At 43.8% G+C, this 17,630-nt stretch overlaps 1 protein-coding gene across 1 annotated transcript in view; it reads right to left on the reverse strand.

Moving 5' to 3' along the window:
* LOC147316578 (bifunctional heparan sulfate N-deacetylase/N-sulfotransferase 2-like) overlaps window positions 1-17,630 on the reverse strand; it is a 53,469-nt gene that overhangs the window by 1,936 nt on the left and 33,903 nt on the right. The window contains exons 6-15 of the mRNA XM_086260144.1: window positions 13,506-13,691; window positions 11,013-11,141; window positions 8,591-8,773; window positions 7,755-7,851; window positions 7,560-7,683; window positions 1,587-1,761; window positions 1,329-1,499; window positions 1,110-1,219; window positions 874-976; window positions 1-90 (exon numbers count right to left, since the gene is read on the reverse strand). The exon at window positions 1-90 is cut by the window's left edge and continues 1,936 nt beyond it. Of these exons, the coding sequence (XP_086116270.1) occupies window positions 1-90; window positions 874-976; window positions 1,110-1,219; window positions 1,329-1,499; window positions 1,587-1,761; window positions 7,560-7,683; window positions 7,755-7,851; window positions 8,591-8,773; window positions 11,013-11,141; window positions 13,506-13,691 (1,368 nt within the window). The remainder of the gene's footprint in view (window positions 91-873; window positions 977-1,109; window positions 1,220-1,328; window positions 1,500-1,586; window positions 1,762-7,559; window positions 7,684-7,754; window positions 7,852-8,590; window positions 8,774-11,012; window positions 11,142-13,505; window positions 13,692-17,630) is intronic.

Here is a 17,630-nt window from a genome sequence, read left to right on the forward strand (position 1 = left end):
CCAGGATGGCAACGGCTGACCCAACCGGCTCAACAAACGCAGGAGATCCATGTTGTGCTCATGGTAATACTCTGCTAGAAAGGCACGCGACTGCAAGAAAATGCACACAGGCACGCACGCACGCACGCACACACACACACACACACACACACACACACACACACACACACACACACACACACACACACACACACACACACACACACACACACACACAGGGGTGAGATTCACAGCAAGTTTTCTCAAGTGTTGTTGTTGCAAGCATGAAACAGACATGGTGGACTGGCGTGCCAATATTACACACTTTGTTGTGATGTCAGGTTGGTGTTCAACAATAGAGGAACTTCTTTTTAATTCATTTCTGTGGCTGTGTCATTTCCTAAAGTAGTGTTTATGTTACTCTAAAAGGAGTGTGTAGATTTCATGTATGTCGATACCTATTTACACTCTGTTGTGCTGGAGACCTGAAATAGGTTTATTGACAGGTTTGAAGTTGTTCACACAGATAGCAGACTACTGATGTCAGTGGAGAATTGTCAGACTGCTTTCAGCTGTGACTCAAATAACCAATCGCTATAACCAAAACATGCTGAAGAGCATCTCTGAACACATGAGAGAAAAGACCGTAACAGGTGCCGTCACAGACACATGGGTTTGTAAGCAACAAGAAAAAAGCAAGATTGGAGGCTAATGGTTTTGCTCAGTTCGGTTTTTGCTCTTCCAAAGGTCAGCTTTTAACGGATTGCTTTTGCTACTTACACAGCTTAAAGCCTAAAATTTAAAAAGAGGTTATGGTACGCAAGATTCATCCCCCCCAAAGAGCTTGTGCTCATCAGAAAACGAGTAGGTGAAGCAATCACAGCGCACGCGTACCTCAGAACTCAACTCCGGGTACTTCCTGCCTTTACTCTTTCCCAGACATTTGGCTCGACCGCCCTCCACTCGCTGACACCAGAAACCTTTGCTGTCATCATACCTGCAAAGACAACGCATGTTTTTTGACGCCACAGCAAACACACCCCACATAGGCTATACATTTTTACATGCTTCTGTGTAAGGCAAGTCAGAAAAGAAAGTGACTTTTATACATGTGTAGGAGTGTTACGAACATTAAAGCCTGGGTGTAGTTGAAGATGGGGGTGACACCAAGGAATCTCTGTATTCCCTCCATCACCAGTACTGGGTTGGACCGCAGCAGCGCCCCATCAACAATGTGTAGCTAATTATAGAGAAAGAGTGTCAGCAACGCCTGAGAGAACTACAACCATCTTCCAATGTATTCGCAGCAGCCACTGAATGCGCATGTTAGCAGCTGCAGTGTGTGTTACCTGGCTGGCTTGGTAATGTTGCAGCCAGCGGTCCAGGTGGATAGCATATGCCCCAGGATTAAGGCAGTGTCTCTGAAGGGCCAGCAGATCCCTGGGGGCTGAGGCGCCCGCTGTAACTACTTCATGGAAAGTGTGGTTAAGGGCTACAGGGTCCTGATGAGCCCTCTGGTGCTGTAGTTAACGAAACACACACAAACACTAAAGAGGGTTTGAAATGCTATAAAAACGCCTTTGCAGCCTCACTGTGAGCATTCTCACCTGGTACCAGGAGTAGGCTCTGTCAGCCGGGTTAATGAGCACTGCCAGGATCTTGGCCCTGGGGAGCAGGGCCGCAGCTCTTTTAGGGGCTACTTCTGTGTCAAAGTAGTTGGCACTCTTTTCAAACATGAAGTCTGTGCTGACATTGGAAGGGAATGGGAAGAAGTCCATGTACCTGAGGAGGACACACACGCACACCATTACACAACTGTACTGAGGTGAAATGTGTTTTTTTTTAAAGAAATATTTTTAAACTGAGCAGCTTTTACAGTTGTGTGTTGCTTCTTAATATAAAAGTGTCCAATTTATAAGACAACACAACGTCTGTGTGGAATCGGTTTTCCTGCTCTCGTTTGCCGTTTTAGCTGTTTGGTGGTTGTTGAAATAGTTTTGTCTTTAACCCGAGATTCTGGCGTTTCTGGCTAAATACATTTATATTTAAAAATCGATTTGAATCGGTAAACCGATTATTGAAACCAACTCCTAGTGTGTGGGGCTGTACCCTGTAGGTTTATATTGTTAGACAGTAACATTACTTATTAAGAAAAGTGTTCTGTGTAATGTGTGTAGTAATTACTTTGAGTAACGACGCAACAATGATCGCAACAAAGAGTGGAAATAGCTCCAACATGAGCAAACATTTGACCACTCAGCATGTAATTAATTTGCATGAATGCAATGTCTTGGACATGCTGCTTAGAGACGGTGCTGACTCAAAGCAATTCCCATCACTAGTGTCATTCTGAATTTGATGGCAACAACGTGTCTTCAGCAGCTGGACAGTGTATCAACGCCTCTTCTTTTAACTTCTGTGACTGAAGGAGAGCAGTTACTGGGCTTTAGAGAGAGGAATGTTGTTGTGTTCTTTTGGTTTAATCTGGCTCCAAATGTTTTTCTTAAATGTAAGCAGCTGTCTCAGTCATCCTCTTCCTCCAGCTCTGAACTAAGCTGGGTTGCTCTCGCCCAGTGTTCTGTACTGTGATTTATTAACCATCTAAATACACAAAGGACTTTGCAAATGACTCTTCTGAGTTATTGGCTGAAATCATGCCTAAATATAATAAAGCTCTAATGATTAGAGATTTTAATGTACATGTGCGCTGGCTTGACAGCATTAACTGACTCGCTAACTTCACGCAGTGGTTGTCCGGACCCACAGAAGAACATGAACACAGACATCTCACGATGTGTCTGTTTCAAACAGTGTTTTCAGATCACACGCCTGTTTTTTGCATTCACTGCTGCGCTTTTCTCTGCTTACTTTGATCAGAACTTTGGGGCTCAGCTTCTAGTTTTATTCCACCTGCCAAACGATATCAGAGTCAGTGTCTCCATTCAAAACCAGACAGTCTAAAACGAATCCCACCTGGATTCTTTAATTCTTTCTGTTTTAGGCATATTTGTTCTTGTTGTTTTTAACACTAGCCTTTTCCTCAAGGGTGGTTCCTAAAAGCTTTAAAACAACCACAGATGGAAAAAACCTGGCCTGGATCCCAGTGTGTTACCCAACTTCGGGTCCATTTCCAATCTTTCTTTTCTTTTAAAAATTCTCTAGATAAATGTTTATAGCAAATTGAAGGCCCTTTAAATAAAAAATAAAATAAAATAAATTTAATTAAATTAAAAAAAAACCAAACATCCTTGGGTTGTTTTAGTCTGGTTTGAAGTCTCTTCATGGAGCAGAATCAGTACTGCTGACGGGCCACTGCTCACTGTTGGTCCACAACAGTGATGGCTAAGACGGGTCTCTTACCGGGACCATGTCACCTATGAAGAAGACCACTGCCAGACCGCCACATGTCCCCTCCATGACATTCTACCCCAACTCCCGTGCCGACTGCACAAGATCACCACCACATGGAACCCACCCCACAGAAGACGCAAACCAGGCTGCCCCCGTACAACATGGCGGAGGACTTTCATTGATGATTTACGCGCCTGGGATGAGGCCGAAGCAACCGCAGCTGATCGAGTACGCTGGCAGAGATCTGCCACCCAATGCGCTGAACGGTGCAGGAGGACCGAACTCTAAGTATTGTGTTTGGTCCTGGTGGGCACAGTATCTAAGGCCTCCAGTCACAAACCTGGGTTTTATGATGGACAGTTAGATTGGACAGTCAAATAACTGCAGTGGTGAAATCCAGCTTCTTTCAGCTGAAACAAGTGGCAAAAATAGAAAAACTGTTGAAAGATCACTTTGAAACAGTAATCCATGCCTTTATCACAACTCTGGATTGGATTACTGCAACTTATGTAGGTGTTAGCCAGTCCTTCCTGCCTCGTCTTCAGCTGGTGCAAAAGTATGACTTAACTGGAAAACAGCAAATTACTTCTGTTTTATACTCACTCCACTGGCTGCCCGCCCATTTTAGGGTTCATTTTTAAATTCTTTTATTTCTTTCCTCTGAGATGTGCCTTGCCCATCTCAGAACTGTTGCACTTGCACTGTCCTTCCCGATTGCTCTTGGATGTGCCGAGGGCACAAGGCTTTTGCCGTAGCAGCTCCCAAATTGGCATTAGACAGGCCTCTGCACTGTCCAATTTTAAGATCCACCGCTTCTGTTTGTTGTTCGATCTAGTTTGCACATCATCAGGATGGGAGCGAATGTTCCCCCAATAATAAACCAAAGGGTCCCTCTCCTCATAAGTCTGGGGAATATATCCAGGTTTTCCAAAAAGACTTTCAATTTTGGATTGATCTGACTTCAGAACGGTTTTCCATTTTGCTTCAGTCCATTTCCCCATCCATCCATCTTCTGCTTATGTGGGGCAACAAACTAACAAAGCTGCTGTCTGTTAAAGACCAAACAGGGAATGTCATACTAAAATGAAAATGGACAGCAGATTATTTCAAAAAAAGTAATGTGTGCCGGGTGGCGGCCAGGAGCGGAGGCCCTGGCGGACTGACCCCCGGCTGCCAAGACTGGCAATAGGGACATGGAATGTCACCTCTCTGGTGGGGAAGGAGCCTGAGTTAGTGCGTGAGGTTGAGAGGTACCGGCTAGATATAGTCGGGCTCACCTCTACACATGGCTTGGGCTCTGGAACCAGTCTCCTGGAGAGGGGCTGGACTCTGTCTCAGTCTGGAGTTGCCCCTGGTGAGAGGCGACGGGCTGGGGTGGGTATCCTAATATCCCCTCGGCTTGCTGCCGGTACGTTGGGGTTTTTCCCGGTGGACGAGAGGGTTTGTTCCCTGCGCCTTAGGGTCGGGGAACGGGTCCTGACTGTCATCTGCGCTTATGCGCCGAGTGGCAGTTCAGAGTACCCAGCCTTCTTAGAGTCCCTGGGGGGGGGTGCTGGAGGGTGCTCCACCTGGAGACTCTGTTGTCCTGCTGGGAGACTTCAATGCTCACGTGGGTAACGACAGCGAGACCTGGAGGGGCGTGATTGGGAGGAACGGCCTCCCTGATCTGAACCCGAGCGGTGCTCTGTTATTGGACTTCTGTGCTAATCACAGTTTGGCCATAACGAACACCCTGTTCGAACATAAGAGTGTCCATAAGTGCACGTGGCACCAGGATGCTCTAGGCCGTAGGTCGATGATTGATTTTGTAATCATATCAGCAGACCTGCGACCATATGTTCTGGACACTCGGGTAAAGAGAGGGGCTGAGCTGTCAACTGATCACCACCTGGTGGTGAGTTGGATCAGGTGGCGGGGGAAGACGCTGGACAGACCTGGTGCACCTAAACGCGTAGTGAGGGTGTGCTGGGAACGTCTAGCAGAGGCCCCAGTCCGCGAGATCTTCAACACACACCTCCGGCAGAGCTTCAACAGCATTCCGAGGGAGACTGGGGACATTGAGTCCGAATGGACCATGTTCAGCGTCTCCATTGCCGAAGCTGCTGCATTGAGCTGCGGCCGCAAGGTGGTTGGTGCCTGCCGTGGTGGTAATCCCCGAACCAAATGGTGGACACCAGAGGTGAAGGGAGCCACCAGGCTGAAGAAGGAGTCCTATCGGGCTTGGTTAGCCTGTGGGACTCCGGAGGCAGCCGACAGGTATCGACAGGCCAAGCGGAATGCGGCTCGGGCAGTGGCTGAAGCAAAAACTCAGGTGTGGGAGGAGTTCGGAGAGGCCATGGAAAAAGACTTTCGGGCTGCCTCGAAGAGATTCTGGCAAACCGTCAGACGTCTCAGGAGGGGAAAGCGGTGCTCTACCTGCACTGTGTATAGTGCTGGCGGAGCGCTGCTGACGTCGACTGAGAAAATTGTCGGGCGGTGGAAGGAATACTTCGAGGACCTCCTTAATCCCACTGACACGTCTTCCGAGGAGGAAGCAGAGTCTGGGGATGAGGGGAATGACCCGCCAATTTCCGGGGGCGAGGTCACTGAGGCAGTTAAACAACTCCTTGGTGGCAGAGCCCCTGGTGTTGATGAGGTCCGCCCCGAGTTCCTGAAGGCTCTGGACGTTGTAGGGCTGTCCTGGTTGACACGCCTCTGCAATGTTGCGTGGAGATCAGGGGCAGTACCTGTGGACTGGCAGACCGGGGTGGTGGTCCCCATCTTCAAGAAAGGGGACCGGAGGGTGTGTTCCAACTACAGGGGGATCACACTCCTCAGCCTCCCTGGGAAAGTCTATGCCAGGGTGCTGGAAAGGAGAGTTCGTCCGTTAGTCGAACCTCGGATACAGGAGGAACAATGCGGTTTTCGTCCTGGTCGCGGAACACTGGACCAGCTCTTTATCCTCTCCAGGATACTTGAGGGTGCATGGGAGTTTGCCTAACCAGTCTACATGTGTTTTGTGGACTTGGAGAAGGCATTCGACCGTGTCCCTCGGGGTGTCCTGTGGGAGGTGTTGCGGGAATATGGGGTGTCTGGCCCATTGCTACGGGCCATTCGATCCCTATACAACCGTTGCAAGAGCTTGGTTCGCATTGCCGGCAATAAGTCGGACTCGTTCCCGGTGGGTGATGGGCTCCGCCAGGGCTGCCCTTTGTCTCCGGTTCTGTTCATAATTTTTATGGACAGGATTTCTAGGCGCAGCCAAGTGGCGGAGGGCTTTCGCTTTGGTGGCCTCAGAATCTCATCTCTGATTTTTGCAGATGATGTGGTTCTGTTGGCTTCATCGGGTGAGGGCCTCCAGCTCGCACTGGAGCGGTTCGCAGCCGAGTGTGAAGCAGCGGGAATGAGGATCAGCACCTCCAAATCTGAGGCCATGGTTCTCAGCCGGAAAAGGGTGGAGTGCCCACTCCGGGTCGGGGATGAGTTCCTGCCCCAAGTGGAGGAGTTCAAGTATCTCGGGGTCTTGTTCGCGAGTGATGGGAGAAGGGAGCCGGAGATCGACAGACGGATTGGGGCTGCAGCTGCAGTAATGCGGACGCTGCACTGGTCCGTCGTGGTGAAGAGGGAGCTGAGTGTAAAAGCGAAGCTCTCAATTTACCGGTCGATCTACGTCCCTACCCTCACCTATGGCCACGAGCTGTGGGTAGTGACCGAAAGAACGAGATCGCGGATACAAGCGGCAGAAATGAGCTTCCTCCGAAGGGTGGCTGGCCTCTCCCTTAGAGATAGGGTGAGAAGTTCGGCCATCCGGGAGGGGCTCAGAGTAGAGCAGCTGCTGCTCCACATCGAAAGGAGCCAGCTGAGATGGTTCGGGCATCTGACAAGGATGCCCCCTGGGCGCCTCCTGGGTGAGGTGTTCCAGGCATGTCCCACCGGGAGGAGGCCCCGGGGCAGACCCAGGACACGCTGGAGAGATTATATCTCTCGGCTGGCCTGGGAACGCCTTGGTATTCCCCCGGATAAGCTGGAGGAGGTGGCTGGGGAGAGGGAGGTCTGGGCCTCTTTGCTTAGGCTGCTGCCCCCGCGACCTGGCCCCGGACAAAGCGGATGAAAATGGATGGATGGATGGATGGTAATGTGGGACATTTACGCATTTACATTTATGCACACAAGTCATGGCAGCGCTGCACAGATCCAGACTTTCCTTTAAGGCTCTGTACACAGTGAACAGGGTGTGTATGTGTTTTTACCAGTCAATCCCATTGTGATAGTTTGCGCCACTGAAGAACTGGATCTCCTCAAAGGTGGTAGGGCTGGGGAAGGAGCTGGTGATTGCTGGGTGGATGCTCAGGAATGAATGAAGTGCTGTAGTACCTTTGAGCAAACAAGACAATTAAAATAATCAAAACAGAGAATTAAATAAGACAGATGAGAGGAATCTATACCTGTTTTTTGTGGTCCAATGATGAGAAACTTTGGCAATCTGTCACAGGTCTTCTCTTTAGACCAGATATCTTTGTGTCTCTTATCATGGCAAGGGTTCTGAAAAAAGAAAAAATCCACACAGTGTGTCATCTTCCATGACGGGTGAAAGTTACATTTACATTTTACATTACAGATATTATACACGTTACATTTTAAAATAAATAAAAGGGACATGAATGGTTTTGTTTATCATTTCGTCACATACTCCCACATCACCCAAATCTTGAAGTAGGCATTTCAATTTCCAAATTGTACAAAAGATGGGGGAAAAGGGTAGGTAAGGTAGATTTTAGATGTAATACTTAAACTTTTAAGATTAGAAATCATGAATGAATTAAAATTTTACATATTACACACCGTAGTCAGGGAAAAAAAATCCACTGATCAGGTTATTAGCAAAGGTGCAATTAATGTGTATTTACAAAAAACCCACAAACCCCTAAACTAGATGCTTTAACAATAATTATACATTCACTGTTTTTCCTTACATCAAACTCCTTGTGCATAGAATTACTGCACTTATCATGAATCTGGCACTTATGCCTTTTTTACCTATTAACTTAAAAGAAAATGCATGAAGACTTTTTCATTTCTAAAATAAAACAATACAATAAAATGTATGTAAAACAATAAAATAATATAATAACAATAAAAAAAACACTCTTTGTTGTGAAGCTGTCTTTTAACTGTTGCTTTATTTAATGATTTATAGTGATTAGGTGACTGTGTATACAGTGAAGTGAAAACAGAAACTGGATTTCTCAAGTTTTAAAAATAACCACATGAATCAACCCACCTGCCAGAGCGGGTCTCTCTCATCAGGAAAGATTTGGAAATACCTCTCGGCAAGCTGGACTGGTGGTAACGTTTGCAGCCTGAGGTTGGTCCAGCACTGGACAAACTTCACCAAAGACTCAAATGTATACAGACCCAGACGATCATTGCCATAGTTAGACAGATGGGTCATGAAGATACTGATCTGGATTGAGAAAGTTAAAAATATGTTATAACACTGCCATCCTAAGGTTTTATTTTAATTTCATTTTTAATTGTGTGTGTGTGTGTGTTCACTTTTTATTACATGTTAGCATTTTATGTTACTTAAATTCTTTTTACACCATGTGAGAAAGTATTCAATAATTTCATTATATTTGAATAATGACAATAAAGAAAGAAAGCTGACAAACTTTGCCAACTTAAAATTTTACTTTTTCCCTCGAATTTCAAATTTTGATTAAAATGTTTGACATTGGGAATTTACTATCACACACTGCATGTTATATCCACAAAATTTCTCCATTATCCCCTTATTCTCGTGTCTTAAACATCTTGTTTATTTTGTTAATATCATTAATCTTTCTCATCCTATTTTGTCTTAGTAGAATTGAAGAAAAAACCTTAAGTAAATGATAAGCAATGGTTAAGTCTGCAACTTCTTAGTTAGAAGAGCTTGGTGCTTGGTTTTTGGGAGCCATTTTTGTTGGGGGGGGGTCCACTGCCAAGAACCTTACACATCTACTCAATCTTCTTTTTCCTGTTCTGGACTAACACGCATCTGTTGTTTAATTGTTTGTTCTATCATTTAAGGTGAGTGTGCACAATGTCTGTGCTCTAGGAATCAGATTAGTCAGCATTTAAACTTTCTAAGCTGGAATGTTAAAGGTTTAAATCATCCAGTCAAGACAGCGAAAGCTTTCTTCCATGTTATTAAGCACCATAACAGTGATGTGGCTTTCCTGCAGGAGACCCACATCAGGGGGTTTTACAATGCCGTCTCTTTCCACGGTGGAGGGGCCAGTGCTTTTCCAGGTTAAAGGACAAGTGATTTCTATACTGATCAGCCAGAGCATTCCCTTTGAGGCAGTCCAATGTTGTAGCAGACAAACAATAAACATTAAATCTGCTTTCAGGGTATAAACTGAACCTCAATAAAAGTAAGCTTTTCCTCTTAAGTAGTAAAGCAAGTTTGTTAGACTTCACTAACTTGCCCTTAAGGGTTAAAAAAAAAAAAAACAAAACAAAAAAAACCCTTAAAAAACAACAACAAACAAACACACACAGGCACCAAAAAACAAACAAACAAGAATTTGATTACACTGCTAAACCAATTGAAGCTGTCCTTCACCCACTGGACACCATTTTCTAAGGACGTTATTAAAAATGACTATTTTACCCCAATTTTTTAATTTATTTATTTATTTTTATACCTCTTCCAGGCTCTACCCATTTTTATTTCTAAGATTTTTTTTTTCAATGTGTTGCATTCTGTTTTGTCACCTCACACATGGGAAGGTAAACACCCAAGACCAATCTTCAAAAGCCTGAAACTGAAGGGGGGGCTTCAACACTTCAACAATTTTTGTTTTTATTATTGGGCCGCTAACATAAGCTGTCTGGTGTTTTTGTACTTGTACCTCACTCAGAGTGGCTATTCTGACTGGGTGACTATGGAACTACACAGCAACAACAGTACATCTTTTCTGGCTGTACTTGGTTCTCCACTTTCAACTCTGTGGTGAAACACTCATTGGAAATATGGGGCAAGTTTAGGAAATACTTTAACCTCGACCTTTAAGTTGAGCTCACTGAGACGCAAACTCGTCCGAGATCTTTAGCATATGCACTTACGGTATCAATTTGAACCTGCTACATCACCTTGGTCTTTAGTTATTGCAATGACAAGAGTTTCAGAAAACTTGACCTCTGATCTTCACCTTGAGGTCAAGGTCACTAAGAGGGGGTGGAAGTGACACCCACTCTTAGTGGGCGGGGTAGAAAGAGTGGGGTAAAAATGACAACACTTTTAATTTTACAGGGTGAGTCCATCTGAAATCAACCAAGCCTTTTGCGTGTCCAAGTTGCATAAAATCTAGATGGTAGAAAATGTGAACATTTACAATGATTGCTGTCAAAAACATTTTCATGTTAAAAAACAGACCATTTTTCAAAAAATATACATCTTGAAAACTATTTGAAAAATGAATCTGAAATTTCACAGCACTCATTATAGATGTCCAAACTTTGGACTCTAAAATTTGTATGCAAATTGGAGGTCGAGCAGGACATTTTCTAAAACTTGACTGAAGATGGAATGACCTTTGTGTAAAGCCAGGCCAAATCTTCAGACACTCAAGTCTCATGTAAAGTTGACACGTGTGAAACATGAGTGCTAGACAGTCTCAAGCCAACAGCTGTAGTGTGCATGGAGGTTTTCTTACAGGGTTTAGGAGGACGGTGAGGAAGAGCTCTCCCCCTCTGATGCTCTTGTCCAGCTCTTTTGAACCTCCTGGGTATTCATTATAGAAGATTGTATGGGTGAATAGACCACAAGTTTGTCTGGGCAATACCTGAAATGAACAAATAGGGCATTAAATATTGGGGATATATACATAATTTCCTTAGGGATTAATAAAGTATTCTGATTGGTCAATCATCTAGGTAAGGAAACCCCAAAAAGTTGATTCTGTTCCTCTGTGTTCTCAGCATCATGTGTTTTTAGTGGGAAACTTTTTCACTTATCCAAGTGTAGCCACAGCTGCTCCTTTCACATAAATGGCCAACTGCAAGCAATGGAGGTCATTTATAAGAGATGTCTCCACCCTCAATAACAGGACCAACCTCAACACTGACCAAGTATGTCTTGCTCTTGTAATTTTATCTTATCTATATTTCAAATATAGGAGTTAGAGCAGGGAGATATGGCCAAAAATATTTATCACGATATATATTTGAAAATTTGCGATAACGATATAACTGACGATATAATTGATGCGAGACAAAATACAACTCCACAACTTGACTAGCGCAAAAAAACACCATCCATTTATTTTCACTTACACAAGAAGCCGTTTTTTTATGTGCATTAAACCTATATAAACATTTTACAGTGCAAATGCAAATTCCTTGCTGAAAGTTTAACCAAAAGGCATTTCCAGTAGAAATGGGCTGACATATCCTGAGCATAACCATGTATAATATCCACTGCATTAGGGGTGGGCGATATAAACGATATACGATAGAAACGATATAAATTTGGCCAACGATAGAGATTTTGACTATACCGCTCTACCGCATGTTGATGATGTCATCAAGCTGCGCCTGTTTTGGTCGAAAGCATCGCAGTGGCTACAACCATTATCATCTGCAAATTATGCCGAGCAACAGTCATAGCAAAGAGATGAAGCACTTTTGAAATATGGGGAAAGCCAAAAACTGCGCTTCCTCCACCTCCGTAACATTGATTCATTAATGCTGAATTCTCTCGCAGCTGCTCTGTTCCCATGTTGTTGCAGTATATTAATGACTAACCTCGTATTGTGAATGAATGATCTCAGTTGTTCTCCTGACTGAAGTTTGGCCCGTGTATAGCATCCTGCCATGCGATTGCATGCTGTTTATTTTTCTGTCCTCATTTATGTTGGAAGTGATAGCAGAGCTGTACGTTTGAATTTTTTCAGAAATCTCTCAGTCAGAACATGCTATATCATGCTTAGGTAACTAGCAAAACTTGCAAGCTAACTTCTAACTCCGTTACATGTAATACATTCTGCTTTCATGGATGCCTGGAAGTTAAACTTCATAGTTACACCTGGTAAAGCAGCAATGTTGATCGTTTTATTAAAGATGAAAGAATTTAGACAGTTTTTAACTCTCAGTGATGCCGCAGTGTTCGTTTGACTTTGGGAGCTGAAGTGGAGGGAGTTTAGGACCCAGATTACTTCCAGATTTGCGAGCACCTTAGTCCGACAAACACGACAATAACGACGGCCCGCTTGCATGTTCTACAAAAAAAACCTGCTTTGTCGTGTATCTGACGGACACCAAACCAGTTCAACATCACTGAAGTTGCACCACTTTTACAAACCAATTCTGGTTCATCCGTTTCACTCAACAATCCGCTTTCAATAATTTCCCCCAGGGATCAATAAAGTATTCTGATTCTCCCTTCTCATTCTCCGTTGCCGCCATGCTTTTTCGCCATGTGCGTATGAAAACAAAGGCACTGCGCATGGGCGTTTTAACCATATTCTATCGCGATATTTCATTTTCTTATCGTTGCCTAACATTGTACCGTTATTACCATGAACGGTATAATATGGCCCAGCCCTAATAGGAATGTCGGTTTTGGAGGAGTCAAGGAGGCCATTTATGTGAAAAGAGAAAAACCATCTGTGAACCAAAGAGGGGGCCTAAGGGTACATCTTTCTCCATCTAACAATGGTTTGATTGGAGCCTTTCCCCAGCTCTCTGTGAATGGTACTGATGGATAATATGAAACTGTCATGAAAAGAAGCATTTTCATAATTATGAAACAATCATGAATTATGAAACTAAGTGAAAAGCCCATTGTAAGGCAATGATGGTAGTCTTGTGACAGTACTTACCTGCAGTAAGCCGAGGCTGAAAGTGTCACTTGGTCACAAATGAAACTTTCTAGCTATTGACTTTGAAAATCTGTTTCTGTGTAATCAGCGGCAAATTGTTATTAGTTACCATTAAGCCAGCAAAAAACCTCTTGCAAACACTCAGAGCCTTAAGAAATACTACAGACTTCACTGATACAACATTCAAAATATAACATCTTAACAGATAGCTTGTCCTTTTTTAACACAAAAACCTTCAAAAGTTCACATCACATCATCTTGGCTGAAAGATGTAATTTTCTTCACACAAACACATGTGTTATTAAAGAACAAAGACTGTGGACTGACCTGGATGCCATTGTGAATGAAGCCACGTCGATATCGAGCTGGCCTTAGATGAGGGTATTCTTCTGTACTGGTCACCTTGATTCCCCACACAGATTTCCAGGCTTCATATAGCTGGCTGTGAACTGGATAAACCCCAGAGTGGTGTGGAGCTACTGCATAGCCCATATCTATTGGGATGCCATGCTCCTGGAGAGAGAATGGTACAATAAGAATAAGGGGTAGCTGTAGCTCAGGAGGTAGAGCTACTGATCGGATGGTTGGTGGTTCAATCCCTGGCTCGCCCAGTCTTCATGCTAAATATCCTTGGGCAAGATACTAACCCCAAGCTGCTCTCTGATGAATCCATCGAAGTATGAATGTTAGTCAGAAAGCACTTAAAGTATAAAGGAAAGTGCTTGTGTTAATGAGTGAATGTGGCATGTTGTATAAAGAGCTTTGAGCACTCCGGGCGAGTAGAAATGCAAAGCGCTATATAAGAAACAGAATCCATTTACCAGTAAGAAGACAGCATATGGAGTTAGCAGGTGACAGACAGGTAGAAACAGTTGTAGTCAAGAGAAAAAAAAAGGAGAAAAAAAGATAAAGGACTGATTCATATATAGAGCTTTTTTACTCTCCTGGAGCATTCAAAGCACTTTATACAACATGCCACATTCACTCATTCACACAAGCACTTTCCTCTATACTTTAAGCGCTTTAGTATCTTGCCAGGGATATTTGGGATGAAGCTTGAGGCAGCCAGGGATCAAACCACCAACCTTCTGGTCAGTAGCTGACCTGTTCTAGCTCCTGAGCTACAGCCCCACACAGAGGCAAGCAGATACAGTGAACTTAGTCATACCAAGTCACGATTTTTACAATGTTTTAGATACGAAAAGAAAAAACAAGAAGAAAAAAAGGGAAAACCAGCTGTGACTTGTACTGTTAAGTACTTTGAGTGGTCAGTATGATGAGAAGACTGTTATATAAATGCTATAATACAGTCTACACGCCTTTAGATGCCAGAGTGGCACCAAAATCCAAAAACCAGCTTTCATGTACAGTGGTGTGAGAAAGTGTTTGCCCCCTTTCCGATTTGTGTTTGTCACACTTAAATGTTTCAGTTCAAACAAATTTAAATATAAGATAGGGCTGCTCGATTATGGCAAAAATGATAATCACGATTATTTTCACTGAAATTGAGATCGCGATTATTTGACGATATTTATTTAACCCTTTAAGACCTACTATAGAACCAAGTCCGCCAGAGCTTATATTATTTTTTTTACATGTTGTAGTGCCATTTGTGGGAGCATTTCAAGTTGCTAAATAACTGTTATAGCCCATATTTTAATAATATGTATGCATTAAGTCCATAGTAACTACATTAATTGCAAAAAAGTGCAATAAACTACAAAAAAATTTATATCGTTTTTGTTTTGTTTTTTTACATATATTTCTACTTGGAGAAATTTAAGAGGTTTATCCCTCAAAACTTTAAATACAAAAAAGTTGCAAAAAATAGTTTACAACAACAGGAAATTTATTTTGAGTGTCTTCATAGTTTTATTTTGGAGATACACCAATTTTTATATACTGCAGGAAAAACAAAAAAAACAATCCTATGATGCAAATTTGCAAAGAAAACAGCAGGTGCATCAAAATAAACTATTTCCAGCAGTGCAATTCGAGTTCTAAGCATCCCAGAAACTATTCAGAAAAGTCAAACATGACCAGTATAGGCTTTTAAGGCCTACAAGTAAAAAAACTACATTTCCGCGAAAATGACGTCACTTCCGGTTTCGGCCAGGAAATGGCGGACATGCGACAGTTCGCGCTGACGTCTGTTTCACTGTGGGAAGTGTTACGAACAGCTGATCGGATCGGCAAAGCGTGTTTCTGGAATATTATGTTTTTGTTCCTGCAAGCGCTTTTTATGCAATTTTTGCAAAGCTATATGTGGAAGGAAACCGTGACCGAGGACAAGCTGATGGCATAAGATGTAAGTACAACTCCTCCGGTTTCATATGCAAAACAAATTATTGCGCTAGCTTACGTGGTTCGGGTTCTACAGGGATTTAAAAATAGTTACACAAAACGGAGCATGCTGCTCTGACCGGATTTAAAGGGTTAACAATGACTTTAGAAAATAATATAAAATAGTGTGCAACACCACTGAAGTTTTTTTTTACCTCTCTTTTCAACCAACAGCAGTCACTCTCCTCTCCAAATAACTTCTGCTTAGCTTTCCGAGCTTCCCTCGGGTCCTCTTAATCAGCGGTCTCCAACCTTTTTTGCGCCACGGACCGGTTTATGCCCGACAATATTTTCACGGACCGGCCTTTAAGGTGTCGCGGATAAATGAGGGAGGGGCCAATAATCGGCTCTGTCATTTTTAATGATCGTTGAAAGCCCAGATCGTAATCGTGATTAAAATTCGATTAATTGAGCAGCCCTTTAATTGAGCAGCTTTTGCTGGAAGAGGACAGCTGCCCTCTTCAGATATCTCAGGCAGTCGTGTGTAAATACTTCAGGAAAGTAAACACTCAGTAAGCTCCTGGACCAGACAACACTCCAGGTCGGGTTTTCAAAGCGTGTGCCCACGAGCTGGCAGATGTCTTCACAGACATTTCCAACCTTTCCCTGCTCCAGTCTGCTGTCCCAAAATGTTTTAAGAGGACCACCATCATCCCTGTCCCTAAGAAAACTAATGTGAGCTGCCTAAATGCCCATCGCCCTGTAGCACTCACCGCCATTGCTACGAAGTGCTTTGAGCGTACAGTCAAAGCTCACATCACATCTTTAATCCCTGCTTCACTTGATCCACTCCAGTTTGCCTACAACAGATCTATAGACGATGCAATAGCAATTGCCCTCCCCCACCTGGACCAGAAAAAAAAAAGACACATGCGTGCGGATGCTGTTCATTAACTATAGCTCCACCTTCAACACCATCATACCATCCAGACATGTAATGAAACTCCGTGACCTGAACATCAGCTCTTCCCTGCACACCTGGATACTGGGCTTCCTGACAGACAGACCAAAGGTGGTTCGGATCAGCAGCATCACCGCATCCACACTTCCACTCAGCACAGATGCCCCCCAGGGATGTGTGCTCAGCCCCCTGCTGTACACCCTGTTCACCCACGACTGTACAGCAACACACAGCTCCAACACCATCGTCAAATTTGCAGATGACACCATCATCATCAGCTGCATTTCTGATGGAGATGAGACGGCATGCAGGGCAGAGGTGAGAGCCCTGACATCATGGTGCCGCGACAACAACCTGCTGCTTAACGTCAGCAAAACCAAGGAGCTCATTGTGGATTACAGGAGACTACAGAGAGGAGGCCACACCCCCATAGAAGGAGCAGAGGTGGAGAAAGTCAGCTGCTTCAGATTCCTGGGCATCAACATCACCGAGGATCTGAGTTTGTCACACCATGTTGGTGACCTGAGATCAGCACAGCGCATCACCAGGACTGAATTGCCAGCCATGCAGGATCTCTGTAGACATCACTGCATGAGGAAGACGCAGCGGACCCTCTGATCCCAGCCACAGACTTTTCACACTCCTGCCGCCCGGCAGGCGGTGCAGAAGCATTCAGACCCACACTAGCAGACACAGAGACTGTTTCTAGCCACAAGCCATCAGGCTTCTGAACTGTTGACATTCTGCACACACCATTACACACTCAGTACAACTATTGGACTCTATACACTGTCACTGTAACTGCTTTAAATCCTCACTGCACAGTTTTGCACAAACTGTAAATACCAAACAATTGTTTCAAATGTTCTTAATATTTAAAAATAATAAAATACTAAAGTATTATTTTATTATTATTATTGTTATTGTCCTTCTTTAATATACCTGTACACTTTCCATATGTACATGTAAAGCTGAGGGACACAAGAATTTTATTACAGGTAAATGTTAAACTGTTTATCCGTATATGACAATAAAACTTGAAAACCCACTCCCCGACTCTCGCTCTGGCTCACGCTTCATGTTCTTTGCTTCCGAGTATATTTCACTTGCTGTTCATTAATAAAGTCTTGTTAGAAAACCAAGTATTGTGCCTCCATCTGAAGTTGCATTCGGGTCCACTTTCACGCTCGGGGCATCCTTAGCAGCAA

The sequence above is a fragment of the Aulonocara sp. 'chitande type north' Nkhata Bay genome, linkage group LG13 (genome assembly GCF_057382095.1).
Source record: "Aulonocara sp. 'chitande type north' Nkhata Bay isolate Kocher_YH1m ecotype deep benthic linkage group LG13, A_spYH_male_GT1.1, whole genome shotgun sequence".
Taxonomy (NCBI): Eukaryota; Metazoa; Chordata; class Actinopteri; order Cichliformes; family Cichlidae; genus Aulonocara; species Aulonocara sp. 'chitande type north' Nkhata Bay.